Source organism: Nicotiana sylvestris, chromosome 5 (genome assembly GCF_000393655.2).
Source record: "Nicotiana sylvestris chromosome 5, ASM39365v2, whole genome shotgun sequence".
Classification (NCBI taxonomy): domain Eukaryota; kingdom Viridiplantae; phylum Streptophyta; class Magnoliopsida; order Solanales; family Solanaceae; genus Nicotiana; species Nicotiana sylvestris.
In genome coordinates, this window is record NC_091061.1 from 120943670 (window position 1) to 120965623 (window position 21954).

The 21954-nt window shown below is 39.3% G+C and overlaps 1 protein-coding gene across 1 annotated transcript; it reads right to left on the minus strand.

Moving 5' to 3' along the window:
- Nucleotides 1-1028: 1028 nt before the first annotated feature.
- On the minus strand, nt 1029-2069 carry LOC138869236 (uncharacterized). The gene is made up of 2 exons (XM_070146838.1): nt 1688-2069; nt 1029-1360 (listed from the first exon to the last, which is right to left on the minus strand). Exons 1-2 carry the CDS (start codon nt 2067-2069, stop codon nt 1029-1031), a joined length of 714 nt encoding a protein of 237 aa, XP_070002939.1.
- Between the last annotated feature and the right edge of the window lie 19885 nt (nt 2070-21954).

Below are 21954 nucleotides of genomic sequence, written 5' to 3' on the forward strand. Positions count from 1 at the left end.
TATGTTCTGGTACAGTTGACCGTGACATACCGCATCCATTCTCTTTCCATCAATGATATCTAGTTGCTGGTATCGGCTCTATACCTATTCTGCATCGTTGAGCTCAGCTTCTTGTATAATTCTTAGAGAAGGGATTTCTACTTTGGCAGGAATAACCACTTCAGTACCATAAACAAATAGGTAGGGAGTTGCCCTAGCTGATGTGCAAACCGTGGTACGATACCCGAGTAGAGCAAATGGCAGCTTCTCGTGCCACTATTTGTAATTATCTACCATTTTCCTTAGTATCATCTTGATGTTCTTGTTGGCGGCTTCTACGACACTGTTCATTTGCGGCATGTATGCTATGCAATTCTTATTCTTGATCTTGAAGGTTTCACACATGGTTTTCATTAGATCACTGTTGAGACTGGCGGAGTTATCAGTGATGATTGACTTAGGTACCCCGAATGGACAAATAATGTGATCCCAAACAAAATTTGTGACGACCTTCTTAGTTACAGCTTTGTAAGATGCGGCCTCAACCCATCTTGTGAAATAGTCTATGGCCACTAGAATGAATCTATGCCCATTTGAAGCAACGGGTTCGATTGGGCCGATGACATTTATACCCTAAGCGGAGAAAGGCCAGGGTGAACTTGTTGCATTGAGTTCATTGGGTGGTACAAGTTTCATGTCAGCATGTATCTAGCATTGGTGACACCTCTGATCGTACTTAATGCAGTATGTTTCCATAGTCATCCAGAAATATCATACTCTTAGTATTTTCTTGGCTAAGACGAAGTCATTCATATGCGGTCCGCATGTTCCGGTATATATTTCCTCGAGCAATCTGGATGTCTCCTTGGCATCGACACACCATAGTAATCCCAAGTACGGAGTCATTCTATACAGAATTCTCCCACTTTAAAAGAAATGGTTGGCTAATCTCGGAGTGTGTGCTTCTGAGTATGAGTAGCAGTCTTTAGGTACTCTCCTTTTTCCATGTACCTTTTGATATCGTTGAACCATGGATTTCCATCAATCTCTTATTCAACATGCACACAATAAGTCGGTTGTTTATGAAGTCCTATTAGGATAGGATCAATGAAATTCTTGTCTGGATGTTGTATCATGGAAGACAAAGTGGCCAATGCATCTTCGAACTCATTTTCAACCCTTGGAACATGTTTGAATTCTATCTTTGTGAATCTCTTAATCAGCTCTTGTACATAGTAAAAATATGGCAATATTTTGGTGTTCTTTGTGGCCCATTCTCCTAGAACCTGGTGCACCAAAAGATCAGAATCTCCAATTACCAGCAGCTCCTGAACATCCATATCAATGGCCAACCTAATTCCTAAGATGCAAGCCTCATATTCTGCAATATTGTTAGTGCATGGAAACCTGAGTTTTGCGGATACCGGATAGTGTTGACCGGTTTTCTGATACTAAGATAGCTCCGATACCAACTCCTTTGAAGTTTGTAGCTCCGTCGAAGAACATCTCCAACCATCATATTCCTCAGTGATATCTTCTCCTACAAACGATACCTCCTCATTGGGAAAATACGTTTTTAATGGTTCGCATTCTCCATCTACGAGATTTTCTGCTAGATGATCTTCCAATGCTTGCCATTTGACTGCCTTTTAAGTTACGTAGATGATGTCAAACTTACTCAGCAATATTTTCCACTTTTCTATCGTACCCGTAGGCATGGGTTTCTGGAAAATGTATTTTAGCAGATCCATCCTTGATATGATATATGTAGTATATGCACAGAAATAATGTCTCAACTTCTGAGCTATCCACGTCAAAGCACAGCAACTACGTTCCAACAAAGAGTACCGGGCTTCGTAGGGTGTGAATTTCTTTCTTAGATGATATATCGCCTGCTCCTTTCTTCCAGTCTCATCATGTTGTCCCAGAATGTAACCAAAAGACCCATCCAATACGGACAAATAAAGCAACAGAGGTCTTCCTAGTTTTGGTGGGACCAGAACGGATGGTTTAGATAAATACTCTTTGACTTTGTTGAGGGCCTTCTGGCATTCTTTAGTCCAACTTGTTGCAACATCTTTCTTCAACATCTTGAAGATCAGCTCACATATCACGGTTGACTGTGCTATGAAACGGCTAGTGTAATTGAGATGCCCTAAAAAGCTCATCAAATCTTTCTTATTCTTCTAAGGTTGCAAGTTTCTGGATAGCTTTGACCTTTGACAGGTTTAATCCAATCCCTCGACAACTGACAATGAATCCTAACACTTTTTCAGCAGGGACTCCGAATGCACATTTTGTAGGATTTAGTTTCAGATTATACCTTCGAAGTTGATCAAAAAATTTCTTCAAGTCTGCTATATGATCTGTACTCCTTTTGGATTTGATGATAACGCCATCCACGTACACCTCTATTTCATTGCATATCATTTCGTGGAAAATGGTTGTCATGTCTCTTATATATGTGGCTCCATCATTCTTCAAACCAAATGGCATCATTTTGTAGCAGTATATTCCCCATAGTGTGATAAAGGCTATCTTTTCGGCATCCTCTTCATCCATCCTGATCTGATGGTATCTTGTGAAGCAATCCATAAAGGATTGGAGTTCATGCTTGGCACAGTTGTCGATCAGTATGTGTTTATTGGGCAATGGGAAATTATTTTTGGGACTAGCCTTGTTTAGATCTCGGTAGTCAATGCATACTCTGACTTTCCCATCTTTCTTCAGAACTGGCACAATGTTGGCCAACCAAGTCGGGTATTCAACCACTCTAAGAACCTTGGCTTTGATTTGCCTAATGACTTATTCTTTTATCTTCAAACTCATATCTGGCTTGAACTTTTTGAGCTTCTGTTTTACCGGAGGAAACATGAGATTAATGGGTAGCTTATGAGCCACTATGGATGTGCTCAAACCAGTCATATCGTCGTAGGACCACGCAAAGATATCTTCATACTCTTTTAGGAATATGACGTACTCTTCCTTCTCTGATAGTGATAGGTGAAGGCTTATGCGTGTTTCCATGATCGTTTTGGAATCCCCTAAGTTAACTAACTGCCTCAGTTTCGTCCAAATTAGACTTTGGTTTGTTTTCAAAGTTTTCCACTTCTCCGATGATTTCCTCAGGTGTTATATCATCTTCCAGATCCTCTGAATTACTAGCCTTTTGTTGTGTTGTCTTATTACATGTCACAGTCATAGGTTCATCGGGATATGTGATAATAATGTTGTGAAGAAAATGTAAAGAATAATAATAAATACGAAAAATAGTAATGCATTAATAAAATCTTAAAACGTCAACAAGTGTGGCTCGATGACTCGAAACTATTTTTTTTAAATAATTGATGCTAATTTGCCAGGCCACCCAGGTACTCGATAGGCCTGGGATGTTGCAGCAGTCCAGTTCTTGAGAAAATCTCCTTTCTCAATGGTATGAATGGTAAGGTCTTCCTCCTCCCCCTCCTCCTCCTCAACTATTGTGTTGCAATCCATATCTTCTTCATCTAGAAACAGCTTTCTCATGCCAGTTAAGACTTCATCTTCCTCAGATCCCCACATCATGTCAGCTTGATGAAATGTATGGTGCAGAGGTGGTAGTGGTTGTTCCAGTAGATAATAAGGACCATGCGATAGCGGAGACCAATCCTGGTATTCTTTCCAAGTATATTCATATTCAATCCCAAAAGTTGTGCATGACACTGCGGTTGTACGGGTTTGGTGATCCCTTAGATGTTTTTCCCGAGACCTTTGCCAGGTTCATACACTATTGATAGTAGTATGATTTCTATCTTGTTTCTCCACCATCTCTATGTTTCAATTGCATTGACATGCTCAATCTGATGGTATGTTTCTCCACCTAGCTTCAACCTGTTCTTGATGACTGGAACGGTCTGATTGGTGTAGATGAGATTACGTCCATCTCCATGAATAATACTTCCTGGTGATTCCATTCAAACTTCATAGCCTGATGCAAAGTTAAAGCCACTACCCCGGCGGTGTGTATCCAGGGTCTTCCCAACAATAGGTTGTAGGTAGCAAGTATATCCAGCACTTGGAACTCGACATCAAACCAGGTAGGGCCCAACTATAGGCTGAGGTTGATTGCTCCAATTGTGGCACTTTAAGATCCATCAAACGCCTTCACATTCATGCTTCCCATCTGTATCTCGTGCAGCCTTTACCTAATCTCTTCAGAGTAGTCAGTGGGCATACGTTGATACTTGAACCCCCATCTATCAGGACCCTGGTGATGAACTTATCCTCAAATTGCACTGTGATATGTAGTACCCTGTTATGACTTAGTCCTTCTGGTGGTAATTCATCCTTGTGAAAGATGATTTTGTGGCTCTCCAATACCTTCCCGACCATATTAGCCATCTCCCTACTAGTGATATTTGTGGGTACGTAAGCTTTGCTCAGCACTTTATCAGGGCATTCTTGTGTGTGTCAGAGTTTTGCAGCTGTGACAAAATGGATATCTAAGTGGGAGTTTTGTTCAAATGGTCGACAATGGAGTATTCTCTTGCTTGTACTTTTCTCCAAAGGTCATCAATGCTAGTCTCGACAACAAACAGCTTAGATGCAGCTTCCTTGCTTGTTCCTCCCAGGTCCTCAGGTGTATAAACTCTGCCAGTTCTATCCATGCATTATGCCGTGCCTGTTTCCTCCATTTTTGCTTTTCCCTTTCTCCTCACTTCCGCAATATAATCCCATGGGATGGCATTAGACTTTTAAGCTGGTGTGGGAGCTATCATCAAGATGAAGGGTATAGTTACGTCAACATCAAATGGTGATTGGGTTTGAACCACAATCGTTGTGAGGGTATCTAGAGATGTTATAGGATCATCTCCATCTCGAATGAGTCTCATTGACCCCTCCGGATCCCATTCCTCGTTAGTCTTTATCCCATTCACTCCTTCATCTCTGTGATCTGGAAGAGGATTGTTACGAACATTTAGTGCAACTTCCTTTGCTTTTATGACTTTAGTGTCGATCAATGTCTGGATCTTATCTTTCAGTGTAGGGCACTCATCAATGGTGTGACCTTTCATGCCTGAATGATAGGCACATGTGTTTGTTGGGGTTAATCTACTGAGAAGAATTCTCCATAGCAACGACAGGAATGTGAGTGACATAACTAGTAGCCTTCAATCTCTCATATAGTTAGTCTATGGGTTCAGCAATTGCGGTGTATTGTCTTGGTGGTCTACGGTCGAAGTTTGGTCGGGGTTCTAGGTAATTTTGGCGGGTGGGTGGTGGTGAGTGATAATATGCGGGTTGGGTATTATAGGCGTGGTAGGTGGTAGCAGGTTATTGGTATCGGGGGGTGAAGGCTGATATGTGGGTAGAGGTGTTTGGTATGTGAGAGGAGACTTAGAACCTTGGGCTACTATCACAGCACCTACTTCTTTCTTCTTCGAAATACCTCCCGATTGCAATGCTTTATTCGTGGCCCGTAGTGCCTAGAAATTTGTTGCTATCCTACTCTTAATCCCTTCTTCTACTCCTTCTCCTAGCTTGATGATGTCGGGGAATTTGTGGTTCTCAATAACCATCAGCCTTTCATGGTACCGCAGGTCTTGAGATCTGATGAAGAACTTATTCATTTGTTCTTCTTCAAGTGTTGTCCTTACCATTACAGCTTCATATCTCCACCGAGTAGCATACTCACAGAAGGTTTCTATTGGTTTATTCTTGATATTTTGAAAGTAGAAAACGTCTAGTGCATTTTTGTGTTGAACTTGAATCTGTCCATGAAGTTTGACGCCATGCTTACCCAACTATCCAACTTCTTTGGGTCCTTACTGATATACCAAGACAACGCATCTCCCGTGAGACTTCACATGAATAGTTTCATGCGGACTTGTTCGTTTTTACCCACTCCTACAAGTTTGTCACAATATGTCCTCAGATGCATTTTCAAATCACTAGTTCCATCAAACATTTTGAACTTGGGAGGTTTGTAAACCTCCGACAGTTCCACATTTGGCTGAATGCACAAGTCCTCATAGTTTAAACCTTCAACGCCTTTACCACCTTCGACACTCGAAACTCTTCCAGTGAGCTTCTTGAGTTTTTCCGCCATATTCTTAATGAGCAGGTCTTTCTCGATTGCTTCATGTATGTATAGGGTTTGTTGAGTGGTATGGGGTAATGTTTCAACACATATGAGATTGCTTTGAAGAACTCCGGGAATCTGGAATAAGGGTGGTCATTAGTTGAGTTTGGGGATCAGGAGTAGGTTGTGGTGCATTATGGGGAGTGTGATAAGTGGTAGTTTATGGGTATTGAGTTGGATGATGGTGTTGTTGTTGAGGAGTAGGTACTGGTGAAGGGTTAAGGTTCTGAGGAGGTACAAGGTACTGGTGTGGTGCAGGAGGATTTGGCGGTAGATTTTGGTTTTGTGTGTTTTGGGGTGGTGCTTGGTTTTGGGTAGTTGGATTTTGCTGGTTAATATCAGGAAAATTGAGGGTGAGAGAAAGGTTTTCCAAGTTTTGGACATGCTCAAGTTCTCCTTACAGCTCTATGATTTTCTGTTTCAGATGTAAGACCAGTTCATTTTGTGCCGGAATACTTCGACCATCTGAAGTTTCGATGTTCTTTGCCATAGTAGCGTTGTCCTTCCTGATACCACTCAAATAATCCATTTTCCCTTTCACTTTGCCTTTAGGATAACTTGGTAGAGGAGGAGGTGGAGGACCTCTGGATCTAGTGTGATATGTTGACGATGCTAGTAAGCACGAACCAACCTTGGGGAATTGGGAATAATCAAAAGAAAGAAAAGCAAAAGGTAACCAAGTTAGTAAGGGGTATTGAAAGAATGCTTGCAGTATTAAACATGTTTCACAAAGTCATGCAATAAATTTGCATCCTAATTTGGGGGACCTCATTGTGCCCGAGGTAGGCCTAAGCAACACATGGGCTTGGAGAAAATTGATGCCAATAATTGCATCATTTCATTAATGCAAAAATAAGTCGAACCCTTACTAAATAAAAAATAATGATAAAGTTACTAATGGCATTTGGCCTTATTATAATCGAAATCTAAAACTAAGCTAGAAAACAATAAAGAACATCATTTCCTAATCTACTTGGTCCTAGAAGAACGTTCTCCGTGCGTGTCTCTCTTGACTTCATCAATCAAGTTCCCCAGGTCGCGCATATACAATAATAAGTAAGCCTTCGCTAGATGCCCTCCCTCACTACCATCCGTGTTTTGACAATCTGAAAGCCTCTTTCTCATCTTCCCCTCAAGTTCCATCAATCCTTATTCCAGATATTCCAATCTCTCTGTTGACTTAGTGGCAATTTCCTTCCATTCGTTAATAGCCTCGATGTCCACTTTGTGTTGTTCTAAATGTCTAGCTTCAGACCCGAAAACCCTTTTGCGCAGCCTCATATACTTGATCTGTGCTTCAGTAGCATCATCTATGATCCTGTTTTTCAGATTGACTCCTGGCTTGACGTCTCCTGTTATATCATCTACCAACCATGATGGGTAGAAGTACACATGACCGGCATGATACCTGTCTGGCTCAATTGTTTCTTGTCCCACAATGATCTTCTGGTTATACATATGTTGTGCCTCGAACTTGAATGGAATGATGTCCCCTTTAAAATCTGTTTTGTATTGGACCATGTTGGAAACCCGAGGTATGACCTATTTTCTTCCTGCTTGTCTCATTACCCTTATAGGAGCATAAAGATAGATGCATCTTAACCCGATCAGTACCAGAAAAGTAGTCTCTCTTGACCTGATGATGAACTCGCTGCTACAGAACCATTCAAACATCCAATGTACCTTCTCATCTGTTAAATTGCTGAAGAAACGCACCCACCTTACACCATTTCCAGGCTGTATAAACTTGTCTAGGATAAATGTCATTTTCTTTGGGTGATGGTAAGCTATGTAGTCATTCAATGGTCGTCGTAGAAGCTCTTGACGATATTCTCCCCTCTTAAAGTGTTCCAACATCCAGACTTGTAGTAACAAATTACAACCTTCGAAATGTCTGAATCCCTGCTAGCACCGATCTAGAGCGCGGTACATTTCGGCTAGGATAATAGGGATGATGGTATAAGTTTGTCCTTCGATGCCCTCCATCTATTTCCTAGTGACCATGGCTAAACGAGTATGAATCTTTCCCCTTTCATTGGAAATATCAATAACCCCAAGAAGCAGGCGACGAACACATAAACTTGGCGGTGCGTCCAACCCAAAGAAGTAATGGCGAGTTCCTCATGATGAAGGCGATATGACTTACTATGCCCGTAACGCTCATAAAGAAATTCAAATGGGATGTATGATTTCTTTAAACTAATCAACTCATCATTTTTCTTAAAACCTAGAATCTTTAGAAAACCATGAGGGGTGCGATTCTCTGGCACTAGTAATCATGGACTATCCCACGACAACTTAGCAAAGCCTCCTATTTCTTCTAAGAGATGAGTCATTTATTTATCACCAAAGCGGAAAACAACCCTTTTTTTGTCCCAAAACATGGTAGTGGCCTCAGTCAATGTCCTATTTGGTCAGATGTCAAGCAAAGATGGCAAGTCACCAAGTACCCTTTTCACATGATTCTTGTCGCAAGACGCAAGGTCTTTCCACTAGTCAAGTAGCAGAGGTGGGATGTTTTGGACCATGCCAAACCTGGGGACTTCGTGCTTCATTTTCTGCAAATAAATAAAGTTATCCCTTCCCCCCTCCAGATTCGACCACTTACACAATAATGATCAACATATTAGCACAGTTTCTCCAAGTAATGCACATAACATGGTAGTATCCATTGGGATTGTGGAAATCCCGTTGGACTTTGGACAAGGCTTATCATAGCGGGTTATTACGTTAACAACGTTCTAACTCGTACTAGGTTTAACATGATGCATGTACATTTGATATTGGAGTAAGGTTTCTAGAATGGCCTAGATTGGTACTCCCAAATGGATAACTTGAGTCGATTGCACCGCTGATCGACTAGTCTACCGCAAATAAGCCTTTTTGATTTAAAAAAAAGGTAATTTTAAAAGAGCGTGGACACTCATCAAGCGTCGCTATATTGATAGTTGGCACAAGTGGAGTATGATGTGGAGAATGCTTTATGCAGAGATGATAACACGTTGCCAAGTATTTGCATGATAAATATGTAAAAGTAGTAAATACCATAGTAAGGTAAACATGAATAACATAGAAAAGAAAGACAAAAGGAAGAAGTCAGTTTAGTCGTGGAATATATGCAAGAATGTAATAAAGCAAGTAAGGGAGTGGGGATGGGAGAGACATGATATGGCAGTCTTAGACAAGATGAAAAGAAATGAAGAGTGGTTATAGCAAATAATGGTGAATGGGGAAGGGATGTGCATGTTATAACAGATTTAAACAAATAAAGGTGAAGAAGGGATGTGCATGCAATAAAGATAGTAATCACATAAGTCAAGTTCAATATGGTAAGAGCCTAAGTATTCCCCAGCAGAGTCGCCATGTTGTCGCACTCCGTTTTCTATTGAAAGCGGGTTTCAACATGAGACAACTCTTTTAAATGGAGGATGAAAAGAGAAGAGTCACCACCTAACAATTTTAAGGTGTGTTCGGGCACCTATTTGTAAATAACTCTGTTTTAACTAGTCAATATCACCAAAGATCAAGTAATGACTCAAATTACCTCAAAGAGATGGTGTTAGGTACTCTTCGAGGTCCACAACTGTGGGTCCCGGCCGAAACTTAAGACTATGTGGATTGTAATTAGGTTAAGTGATCAAGTAATCAAATTGGTATAAAATAAATCGAAGAGTTTTATTATAACACCTATAAATTGGTACAAACTCTAATGATTGCATCAATCTATACTGGATAACTAAGTGTGGCAATAAGTATGTGAAAGAAAGGACATAGGGGGTCCTAAATTTTTTAGCCTAAAGGATCACCCCGTGCAACATAAATAATACTTCGCAAACTCCTTAAAAATAAGGGGATTGCTCATATTATTCAACGGGCACAGACTATCTCTCTTGCTACCCAATTACTATGTTAAAGTTGTTTACCTGAAGCGTTCTAATGCAATTCTAAACTGTGTCCTATGCGTGCTCTACTCGTCCCATGCCTAAGGTCCAGGAGGCATTGGACCTCTATTTCGAGGGTCCTAGACTTTACCTAGGTTGTGTTGATACCCAATTTTGGTCTTATATTTTCTCAAATAGTATATATACCTTTCAAAACATCATTTTCATCATTATTTAGTTTACAAAATCTATACAAGCATTTTTTATAATTTTCCATAATTTTTAGAGCTTTAAAATTGATTTTCTTGCCTTTAAATTACTTGAATACTTATTAATTACTCTTTCAAATTATTTTGTGATGATATAATTACCTAAAATTATTATTTTGCATCTATAATACGTGTTTCAAATATTTTTACTTCATTTTATATAATTACATTAGTATTTTTTAAGCAATTTGCACAATCTTGCAAATATAGCCTATATTTTACAATTTTATTGCATTTATCATTTTATTCAAGGTTAAAATAATATCTTACATTTTTATAATCTTATACTATTGTTTAAAGTATTAATTTGCATAAATAGCATTTTAATGATTTGTTTAACTGTTTTTATTAAATTATTTTCCTCTTAATTTCCCATTTTAAAATCTACCCCAAAATTGGGATTAATTTCGGACAAATTAAGGTCCAAATGAACCCCTGGCCCAATAACCCCAGCATTCCAAACGATCCTTTAAAATCCGGGCATAATCCATTTATAATGACCCGCCACACCTTCATCTTAATCTTGGTCGTTGATCTCAAATGATCAATGGCCTGAATTAAAAACCCCACTCTCCTTATATCCCCTCACCCAAACCCTAATACTCATTTTCCTTCATCAGCCGCCTCTAAACATTGCTCCCTCCTTCAGAAACCCTAGTCGCCCCCTTAATCTTCTCTGAATCAGTCTCAACCATGGGTTCCTTCTATGATTTTCTTACCTTTTATGTGTTACCTCAGTATTACTTGCAAGACTATGGTGTTACTTAGTACTTGCCTAAACTTGGCAAGTACCATCTCACAGATTTGAGTCCGTTCAACTTCAATCGCGAAGATCTGGACAATATCTCGTCCATATACACGGAAGATTAGTTGATTTTTCATACTTGTAGATGGATTTCCAAACTTTGAACCCTAATTAGGGTTTGATTTTTTATTTCTTTCCTTTACTGGTTGCTCTATGATTTCATGTATATTTTTCTTTTCTTTGTTTATGTTTGATTTACTTCTTTCCTTATTTACTCGTCTAATTTAACTACTATATAAATCCCTCCACATTCCCCTTTGAAACAGACCTTTAATCACTAGATTCACTAAAAAATCAAAGCTATTTGTTCTATAATTCTCTCATTCTCTTGTTCTATACTTTAGTTCTTGGACGGCTGAAAGCCAAGGCCACTAGAATTCGATTATCAACTTTTCTTGGTGCAAGCACTATCTGGGGTTCATTTGAAGCCCTTGGAAACTCTGACGCACTAAGATTATGGGTTCTATTGCTCTTTGTTGATATTTAGAGTATAGTGGAGTTTGTTCTTCTTTGTTATCTATTTATTCAACTAATAACTGGTAAGTTTCTTGTTTTTTACAATGTCATTCTTCTGTGTTCATGATTTGCTTATTCATACCTCTGAAATTCGTGACCTGAAGTGTTTCTGGTCTATCTCTATATGCAACCCTGTTAGCATTGAACTTGTTTCGTGATTTGAACCTCTTTAGCATTTGATTTTGCCTAAAACTACTAGTTCTGAGATATTTTTATGCTTAACTTGAATAATTTAGACTCTCTTAAGTTCGTTTAGCTTAATGTGTTGGTACCTGAATGTTCACATTTGCTGCTTGGTATGAGTATACTTCCCTACTTTGTTCTGAATTCTTGTAATAACTGACTCGCATATGTAATGTGTTCTAATCTATGATAAGACCTTCACTCTAAGCTATGACTCTCATGCTATTTTGTCACTCATTACATCTTTGGTTTGCTTAATCCTGTATCCCCTAGTGATCAGTTGGGACTTTTAGAGTAGCCATCTTGACTTGTGTTTCCTTACCATGTTTTGATACTGCTTTTCTTCATAATGTAAGTTGGCATGTCTGTCTTTCTGATATTGTGATAGATGCCTAATATAATTTCGATCCTTAGGCTTTAAATCCTTTAAGTTAGCGCTTTACTTTACACTCGTTTGGTATTATGCACCTTCGTATGTTAATCACGTAAACTCAGAAATCTTGATCCCCTGTCTCTCACAAAATTGTTTTCTGCCTAATATGCTAAGTGTTTGAATTTGTGATATCAACATGTTCTTTGAGTTTTGTTTGCTTGTATGTTCTTTGTTTAATCACCCCTGTTATGTCTACTTCTAAAATATAAGTGCACCTCTTCAATTTCTATCATTTGATCATTGTTCTCTCACTTTCATTTGTTATCTATACTATTCTGAATCTATCACTCTTGGCCGACTGAAAGCCAAGGCTATCAAAACTCTCTCTATTGACCTCCTTGGTGTGAGCACTGCTCGAGGTCCATTTGAGACCCTTGTGAACTCTGACATTCTAGGATTTGGGGTTATTTAGTCACTCTATGTGCTACTGGAACTTGAGTTGTTTCTGACATTTAGGTTCTCTCCCTCACATTATTTGTATAATCTGCAAACTGGGTTTTTTACGGGATTTTTGTGTAATTTAATATTTGGGTCATATGGTCAATTTGTGACTGTTTGGTTTGGCTTGTGTTCCTCTATCTCTTTTGGGTTGTGCTGATGGGCATAGTCCCCTGTTTGGATCTAGACATGTTATTTCCGAAAAAATAATTAGTTGAAGGCCCAGGCAATACTGGGTATCTCCTTTTGGGCCTGCTATAGGCCTACTATTATTTCTTGTATAATATTTGAACTTATATTCATCCTCTAGTCTGTAATAACTTTGTAATAAACAATTTGGGGTGTTAGTGAAATTGGGAAAATGGGTATATTCTAATGTTTACTTGAAATGGTAGAAATCATGCCTATAGGGTTCGTATGATTTACATGTTATCAACCTGCCATATATGATGTTTAATCTCCATGTACACTAGTAGAAATCATGTCATTAGGGGAATCACACTCAAACAACTGGTTTACTATCAAAGTATGAGCTTAAGTACTTTATCTATTCCGATGTGTACTGCTATGTGTTACTTGACAGCATGCCTATAGGAAATAAATGCCAAAAACGACTCTTCAATTTGCATAATTGTAGCATATTCATTAGATACCATGCTTATAGGATTATGCTAGCTTATGTTCTACTGATGCTCATCTAGATATCATGTCCATAATTTTAATTGATTCATGAGCTACTGTTATATCTATCGCTAACTTAGATAGCATGTCTATAGAAACAATCGATAAATCTGTCAATTGTTAGAACCTAGTTATAAAATACTGCTACTCATTTAGAAAGCATTCCAATAGGATCAAACACGAGTAATTCTGAGTATTTTCAATGGTTTTCACTGCCTCCTTATTGTATAAATTACTTAGAGATCATGTTTATAGTTTTAATAACTTATAATCAATAATCTCAATAAACTTCATAGCAGTACTAGATACCCTTAAACTGTGTAGTTGTTTAGAAATCATATCTATATGTTTAAAATGACGTCTTGCATCTGAAACTACCTGTACTTTTGAAATCAGATCATATAGAAACCATGTCTAAAGGGCTTAATTACATTAATTTGCCTCAATTCTGAAACTGTCTAATGCCTAATGTAAGAATCTGCTTGTGTGCATTTGTTGTCTATGTGTGGAGGCTAACTTGAGCCCTTAACTGTCTTTATATGAACTCCTATTTGTTTGGTATGTTGCTTAGTTTTATCATTCTGAGCAGCCTAAGTAAAGTCTGGAACCACCCCAAATAGAGGTCCAGAACCTCCTAGGCCATAGGCATGGGATTAGTAATGCACGCATAGGGTAGAATTGAATTGAAGCGCTTTTAGTTAAACAACTTTAACATAGTAATTGGGTAGCAAAAGATGATAGTCTGTACCCGCTGAATAATATGAGTGATTCCCTATCTTAAGTGAGTTGCGAAGTATTATTTATGTTGCACCGGGTGATCCTTCAGGATAAAAAACTTAGGACCCCCCCCCCCCATTTTCTTTACACACTTAGTCATCTAATATAGACCGTTATAGTTATATCCTTGTAATCCTTAAGATTTTTATCAATTTTCATTGTGTTATAGTAAAACTCTTTGACCTTTTTTCTCTTTGATCATCTTGCCTAATTATAATCCACATAGTTTTAAGTTCGGCCGGGAGCCACAATTGTGGACCTCGAAGAGTGCCTAACACCTTATCTTTGAGGTAATTTGAGCCCTTACCCGATCTTTGGTGGCGTTGACTAGTCGAACAATGTTATCTGCATAATAGGTTCCCTAACGCACCTTAAAATCCTTAGGTGGCGACCCTCATCTTTTAATATCCTCATTTAAAATTGTTGTCACATGTCGAAACCCTCTTTCAAGAGAAAACGGGGCGCGATAGCTTGCTCAAAATGATAAAACTAAGCGCTATTCAAAACAAGTAGGACTTCACGTAAAGACAATTAAGGGCCCAGATTAGCCTCCACACATAGACAACAAATGCACACGGGCAGATTCTATATTATGTATAGGCAATTTCAGGTTCAAGATGTCATTTTAAACCTATAGACATGGTTTCTATGTGACTACCCAGTTTAAGAAAAGTCACATGGCAATGCTGCTATTCAGATTATCGTGATTATAAAACCTATAAACATGATCTCTAAGTGATCTACGAGAGGGGACAATGGTAGCCGTTGAAAAAAACTCAGAACTCTCGTTTGATCCTATTGGCATACTTTAAGCGAGTAGCAGTGTTAACGGTTGGATCCTAATAATTGGCAGATTTGTCACTTATCCTTATAGGCATGTTATTTAGGTGGGCAGAGTAATAAGACAACAGAAACAGTCGATTAGTTAATCAATTAAAGCCCTATAGACATGGTATCTACATGAGGATTAGCATATCATAAATTAACATAATCCTATAGGCAAGTTATCTATTATGTAACTGCGGTTGCTCAAATTGAGTGAATAGTTATTGACACTTAATCCCTATAGGCATGCTATCTAATAACGCATAGCAATAGACATGGGAACAAGTAAAGTACTTAAAATCATGCTTTTGATAGTAAACAGGTTGAGTGAGTGTGTGATTCCCTATAGACATGATTTCTACTAGTGTACAACACATGAAAGACAAAACAACAAGTAAATCACATAGGTCCTACAGGCATGCTTTCTACCCATTTGTGTGAGAATTAGAATACCCTACCCTTTTTACTAATCTACCTATCTGTTCAATTACAAAATAATTATAGACCCAAAATTAATGAATACAAGTGTGAATTCCACATATTAAAAGATTACAGGCTCAGTAAACATAGCGCCCAAAAGGTTGTAACCCAGTAAAGCCTGGGCTTTCAGCAGGCTCTTCCCTTATACGTGCAGCAAACCCAGGTCCAAATACACACCAAACCTCAAAGTATATAAATTGCTCAACACAAACTCACACAAGAATCCACACTAGGCCCAAAGGGAAGACCTTCTTACCCAGCAACAGCAGATTCATAACTTAACCACACCAATTAACAAACAATGCATGATAATCAAGTAAACAACTCTGAAACCTACTAACAATGGTTTTAGGACATAGATACAAAATCATAAAGATTGACAGGACTCACACAAGGAACATTAGAACTTGTATTTTTGAAAACAAAGGGGGTTTTTGAACAAGAGGACTAGGAGAATCAGTAAAGCTCTTTAATAGGGTGAGTTTCACATAGAAACCAATAACATAAGTTCATTATCGAGTAATTATTCAATAGAGAAGAGGATGTAGCTTTATGAACTCATCAATAAGGTGGAGGAAGACAAGTTTAAAGGACAAACATACACATACTAATTCCCAGCAATCAAAACATTAACAAGCATGGGTCGGTGATAGATTCTAAATAGGTGAGCCTTACACTGAACACTTATTGTAAGACAGATATGCAGTAGTGTCATAACTTAGGAGATCATGTCGCATTTAAAAAGGGAATAAGACAAGTAACCATAACTATTTGCATCCAATTGCCTAGAAGCACGAAGTACTAACATAGCAATTTTTTATCCTAGAAGTCATCCTAGACCAAACATGCAATAGATCTTGAATGGAAACGTGCTTCACCTAATCAACATAGTCTCAGAGGTCTATCTTATTAGACAAAAGACTTCACAAATCTATAATACCAACATAGGAGTGTAGGATATATCATAGAACACACATTAGTCTAAAACAAACTACGAAAAGGTTGGAATCCATTCCAGTAATGAAAGCATCTCACATGTGCCGAAACCTAATGAATTCAACTAACAATGAACATGGAATCACAGGGAATTGTAGAACAATATCATGACAGTACAATATCAAGGACTCATAAATAATGAAGAAAACTGAATCATGCTTATAAAATCAAACATCACTAACATATAGAACACATAGATACAAACAGAAGGAGAACAATTAACATTGCAAGAGTTAGGGAAACTAACCAGTAACGGAATTAAATGAGCAAAAGAATAATAAGGAGCTTAGAATACTGGTAGTAAGAACCCCAGATCTCCGATGCTTCAGAGTTCACAAGAGCCTCTTAAGGGCCCCGAGTAGTGCTTGCACTAGAGGAGGTTGATAATATTATGGCCTTGGCTTTCAGCCGTCTAAAGAGCTAAGTATTTCAGAGAAGATGAACGGGTGAGGGAAATATATTGAGTGTAATAGTTGTGATATTCGGTCTCAAAAAGGAATCATGAGAGGGGTTTATATAATACTGAATCAGGCGAGTAAACAAGGAAAGAAATTAAGCAAATACGAACAAGAAAGAGTAAAATATCACATGCAATCAGTAAAGTAACAAAAAAGGAAAGAAATCAAACTCCAAACACTAGTTAGGGTTTAAAATTCAAAATCGGTCGACTGGTATGAAGAATCAAGCTTTTCTTCATGTATATGGACGAGATTTTGTCAAAATCTCCAAATTTGAATGTCGATTCCAGTCCGATATAGAGAGGTTACTTGCCAAAATTTGGTAAGTACCTAAGTAATGCCATAAACGCGTGACCAGTAGCAAAGAAACACATATATGGTAAGCAAATAATGGTGGAATCCCATTATCAACAAGATTAAGAGAGGGATTGGAAAGGGCGGATGCTAGGGTTTCTTTTAGAGAAAGGGGCAATTGAGAGAATACAGAGGCGGCGCTCTCAGGGAAATGGGGTTAGGGTTTCTGGGTCGGGCTAATTAAAAGGGGGAAATAAACGATGGTCGTTGATCTTGAGAAAATGAATGGGGCAGGTCCTGGAGATGGATACCGGCCGAGTTTAGTAAAGGGTTATTTGGCTTGGGCTGGGGGCTATTGGGCTAAAGATTTGGGCCAAATTTTGGTTTGAAATTGTCTTAAAGATGGGCTATAATTTAAAATATACAAAATGTATCAAAAAATAAATTATAGAAAATGATTATCAAATGATAAAGATGTTATTTATTCAGAAAAATACTTAAAAATAATTATAAAATATAAGGAATGATATTTTAGCACAAATAATGTAATGAATGAATTTTGTGTAGAATATAGGTTATTACTGCAAAATTGAGTAGATAGCTCGGAAATTTAAATATAATTATGTAAAATGAAGTGAAAATATTGAAACATGCATGTGAGTATAAATAACAAATTCGGACGATCAAGTCATCATAAATAATTTAAAGAGATGACTGATAAATATTTAATTAATTTAAATGCAAGAATATTAATTTTAAAGCTCTAAAAATTGCATAAAATTATGAAAAATACATGTATAATTCTTGTAAATTAAATAATAATGCAAAATAACATTTTGAAAATATATATACTATTTGGAAAAATATGAGGGCAAAATTGGGTATCAATAAATACGACTCGGAGTGGAGTTTCATCGGTTCTATTAGCTCTATGGGGTGACTTTGGACTTAGGAGTGCGTCCGGATTGTGTTTTGGAGGTCTGTAGCTAAATTGGGCTTGAAATGGCGAAAGTTGAATTTTTGAGAAGTTTGACCAGAAGTGGACTTTTTGATATGGGGGTCGGATTATGATTCCGGAAGTTGGAGTAGGTCCGTAATGTCAATTATGACTTGTGTGCAAATTTGAGGTCAATCGAATGTAATTTGATAGGTTTCGGCATCGGTTGTAGATGTTTGAAGTTTCAAAGTTCATTAAGTTTGAATTGGAGGGTGATTCGTGATTTTAGCGTTGTTTGATGTGATTTGAGGGCTCGACTAAGTTCGTATGAATTTTTAGGACTTATTGGTATATTTGGTTGAAGTACCGGGGGCCTCAGGTGAGTTTCAGATTCTTAACGTATCGAAATTGGACTTGTGTATATTGCTGAAGCTTTCAAGCTTCTAGAGTTTTTGCATCTGTGGTGGGGAAACCGTAGGTGCGGTCTCGCACAGGCGGAAGGGAGCTCCCAGATGCGGCCCAAGTCTTGGAACCTAGTGGTCGCAGGTGCGACAACAGTAGCACAGAAGCGGAGCCTCTCCTACGGAGAAGGGATCGCAAAAGCGAAAGTCGAGATGAGTGAGGACTTCGTAGAATTAGACCACTGTCTGCAGGTGCACATGCATAGGTGCGGCCACCTCATTGCAGAAGCAGATCCAGCCCTCTTAAGTCAATTCCGCACCTATAATGGATTTTCTGCAAGTGCGACGTCGCAGGTGTGACTAAAGGCCCGCAGGTGCAAAGATTGCTGGGCACAAAAGAGGGATTTCGAGGGTTTGATCTCATTTTACACTTTGGGACTTTGAGAGCTCGGATTTGGGTGATATTTTGGGGGATTTTCAGAGGAAGCACGTGTTTTGTGACTTTTACCTGATTCCGAGACATGGGCCCAGGTCGACTTTTTGGGGCGATTTTCTAATTTCTTGCTTAAGCCTTGATTTTATTAATTAGATCGGTTTTTATAGTTATATTTATGGTATGTAATTGCTTTTGGCTAGATTTGGGCCATTCAGAGTCGAAAAATCGTGGAAAAGGCATTCTTACCGATTGAGTGAGCTTGGTTCGAGGTAAGTGGCTTGCCTAACCTTGTGGGGGGAACTCCCCTTAGGATTTGGTACTATTGTGTTATGTGAGCTCCATCTACGATAGGTGATGAGTCGTACACGGGATATTTGTTGTAAAAATCTGGTTTTTACTGAGTAGTAACCTATTTTCACCTTAAATGAGTTATACAGGCATGTGTAGTTATCCTGTTAAGTCTAATATCGCATGTCTACGTGCTTTAACTGCTTATTTGAACGTTGTGCAATATGCCTAGTTGATTTCCTATTTTTCCTTGATCTGTATCAGTCTTAACTGTAGAGTTCTTGCTGTTAATTATTGTACTTATCGATTTGAGCTGTGTGTTTACTTTGGGACTACGAGGAGGTACCTCGAGAGATCCCCTTACACATTTACTTTTGAGACTACGAGGCGGTACCTCGGGAGATCTCCCTGCACATTTACTTTTGAGACAACAAGGCGGTACCTCGGGATATCTCCTCGCATATTTTCTTTTGGGACTACGAGACGGTATCTTGGGAGATCCCCTGTTGTTTTATCCCTATATGTTGTACCGTTATTTGTTGTGGTTTCCCCTTTGTTAATTCCAGTCTCTTATTACACTGCAATATTTTTTGCCTTAATTATTTTATATATGCTGCTTGGTATGTCTTAACCAACACTTACTAGTTTTCTTCTGTAACTTATGACTTATGATGTTCTGCGTTTTGGGAAAAATACTGTGTATACTTGAGTGTTGGTTATTGTACATACCCAGCAGCATTTTTATCAGTTATTTAATTATCTGTTGTAGTTAGTTATTATAGTTTTGCTTTCATTTTTGTTATTTCTGCAAATGTTAGGCTTACCTAGTCGTGAAGACTAGGTGCCATCACGACATCTAATAGAGGGAGGATTGGGTCGTGACAAGTTAGTATCAGAGCTCTAGGTTCATAGGTGTCGTGAGTAACAAGCAGGTTTAGTAGAGTCTCGTGGATCGGTGCGGAGACGTTTGTACTTATCTTCGGGAGGCTGTGGAGCTGTTAGGAAAAATTTCACTTCTTTTGATTCCTTGTTGTTTGAAATTTTTTATTTCGAAATTCTAAACTTCTGTCTTCTATTCTCTCACATATGGTAAGGACACATACAGCCGGATCAGAAGACCAGGTACCCACGCCCCCTTCCTAGAGCCACGAGAGGTCAGGGTAGAGGCCGAGGACATCCATATGGTGCAACTAGAGCACCCACACGAGCTGCTACAGAGGAGTCACCAGTAGCTCCATTTGGAGCACAGGCACCTAAGACACTTGTTACTACACCAGCTCTTCAGGAGACCTTTGCACAGTTCTTGAGCATGTTCGGTACTCTAGCTCAGGAAAGGTTGATTCCCCTTTCTACTGCCATATCTCAGGGCGAGGGAGGAGAACAGACTCCCGCTACCCGCATCCTAGAGTAGCGGGTTCAGGTCGATCATATTCCAAAGGTTATACCCATACAGTCGGTAGCTTCAGTTCACCTCGAGGGTAGGGTAGCAGTTTTTGAGGAGGAGCAGCATAGGCTCGAGAGGTACAAGAATTACCACCCTCCTACTTTCAGTGGGTTGGTGACAAAGGATGCCCAGGGTTTTCTTGAGGAGTGTCACTGAATCCTCCATAATATGGGCGTATAACATAGTCGATGGGGTTTCTTTTATTGTGTTCCAACTTAGAGGAGCAGCCTATCAGTGGTGGCATTCTTATGAGTTGGGTAGTCCGGTTGAGGCAACTTCACTTACTTGGACTCAGTTCTTGGATTTGTTTTTTAAGAAGAACACCCTAGAGCCTCATAGATGCATGGTGCGCCGAGTTTGAGCAGTTGCGTCAGGATGTTATGATTGTATCAGAGTATGCAGTTTGTTTTAGTGATTTGGCTAGGCATGTACCAACCATGGTTGCTACAGTTCAAGAAAGGGTCTGTAGGTTTATCGAGGGGCTCCATCCTAGAATTAGGATTAGCATGTCTCGGGAGTTGGAGATTGATATTTCGTACCAGCAGGTTGTGAGTATTGCTAGGAGAGTGGAGGGTGCTTGCTCGGGAGAGAGAGGCCAAGAGGTCTCGAGATTCTGGCTCTTGTACTGGTACTCGTGCCCCAGCTACAATTCAACATGGTAGGGGCTATGTAAGTCGCCCTGTTCATTCAGCACTTCCAGCCTCCAGTGGTATCCCCGCTAATCCTAGGCCCAAGACCTTATTATGCACTACCACTATCTAGTGTGCCTTCTACGGGGGCTGCTTTTAGCGGTCATTCCAGCAGTCCTGGCCCGAGCCAGCCACAGCAGGCATGCCCTCCGAGAGCTTGTTTTGAGTGTAGCGACACTCGCCATATGGTGAGGGATTGCCCCAAACTTAGGAGGGGTTCACCTTCATAGACTTCTCATGCACCACGTGCTCCATCGGCTCCTCAGGCTATAATTACAGAACCAGCTTCCACTCCACCTGCTCAGCCCACTCGAGGTAGGGGTCTAGGAGGTAGAGGTCGCCCTAGAGGGGGGAGGCCAGGCCAGGTATTATGCCCTTCGAGCTCGTACAGAGCAGTTGCTTCCGACTCTGTTATTACAAGTATTGTTCCGATCTATCATAGAGATGATTCGGTTTTACTTGATCCAAGCTCCACTTATTCCTATGTGTCCTCTTATTTTGCTCCGTATTTGGGAAGATCCCGTGATTCTTTGAGGTCTCCTATTTATGTGTCTACACCTGTGGGAGTATGTATCGGTCATGTTTGGTTGTTCTTAGTGGTTTTGAGACCAGAGCCGGTTTAT

Excerpts from the sequence above, each read along its gene's own strand:
- LOC138869236 (XM_070146838.1), bottom strand. The coding sequence starts at position 2,069 with ATGTTGAAGAAAGATGTTGCAACAAGTTGGACTAAAGAATGCCAGAAG. Across the intron at positions 1,361-1,687 it reads CCAGAAACCCATGCCTACGG|AATATGAGGCTTGCATCTTA; the intron begins GTACGATAGAAA and ends ACAATATTGCAG.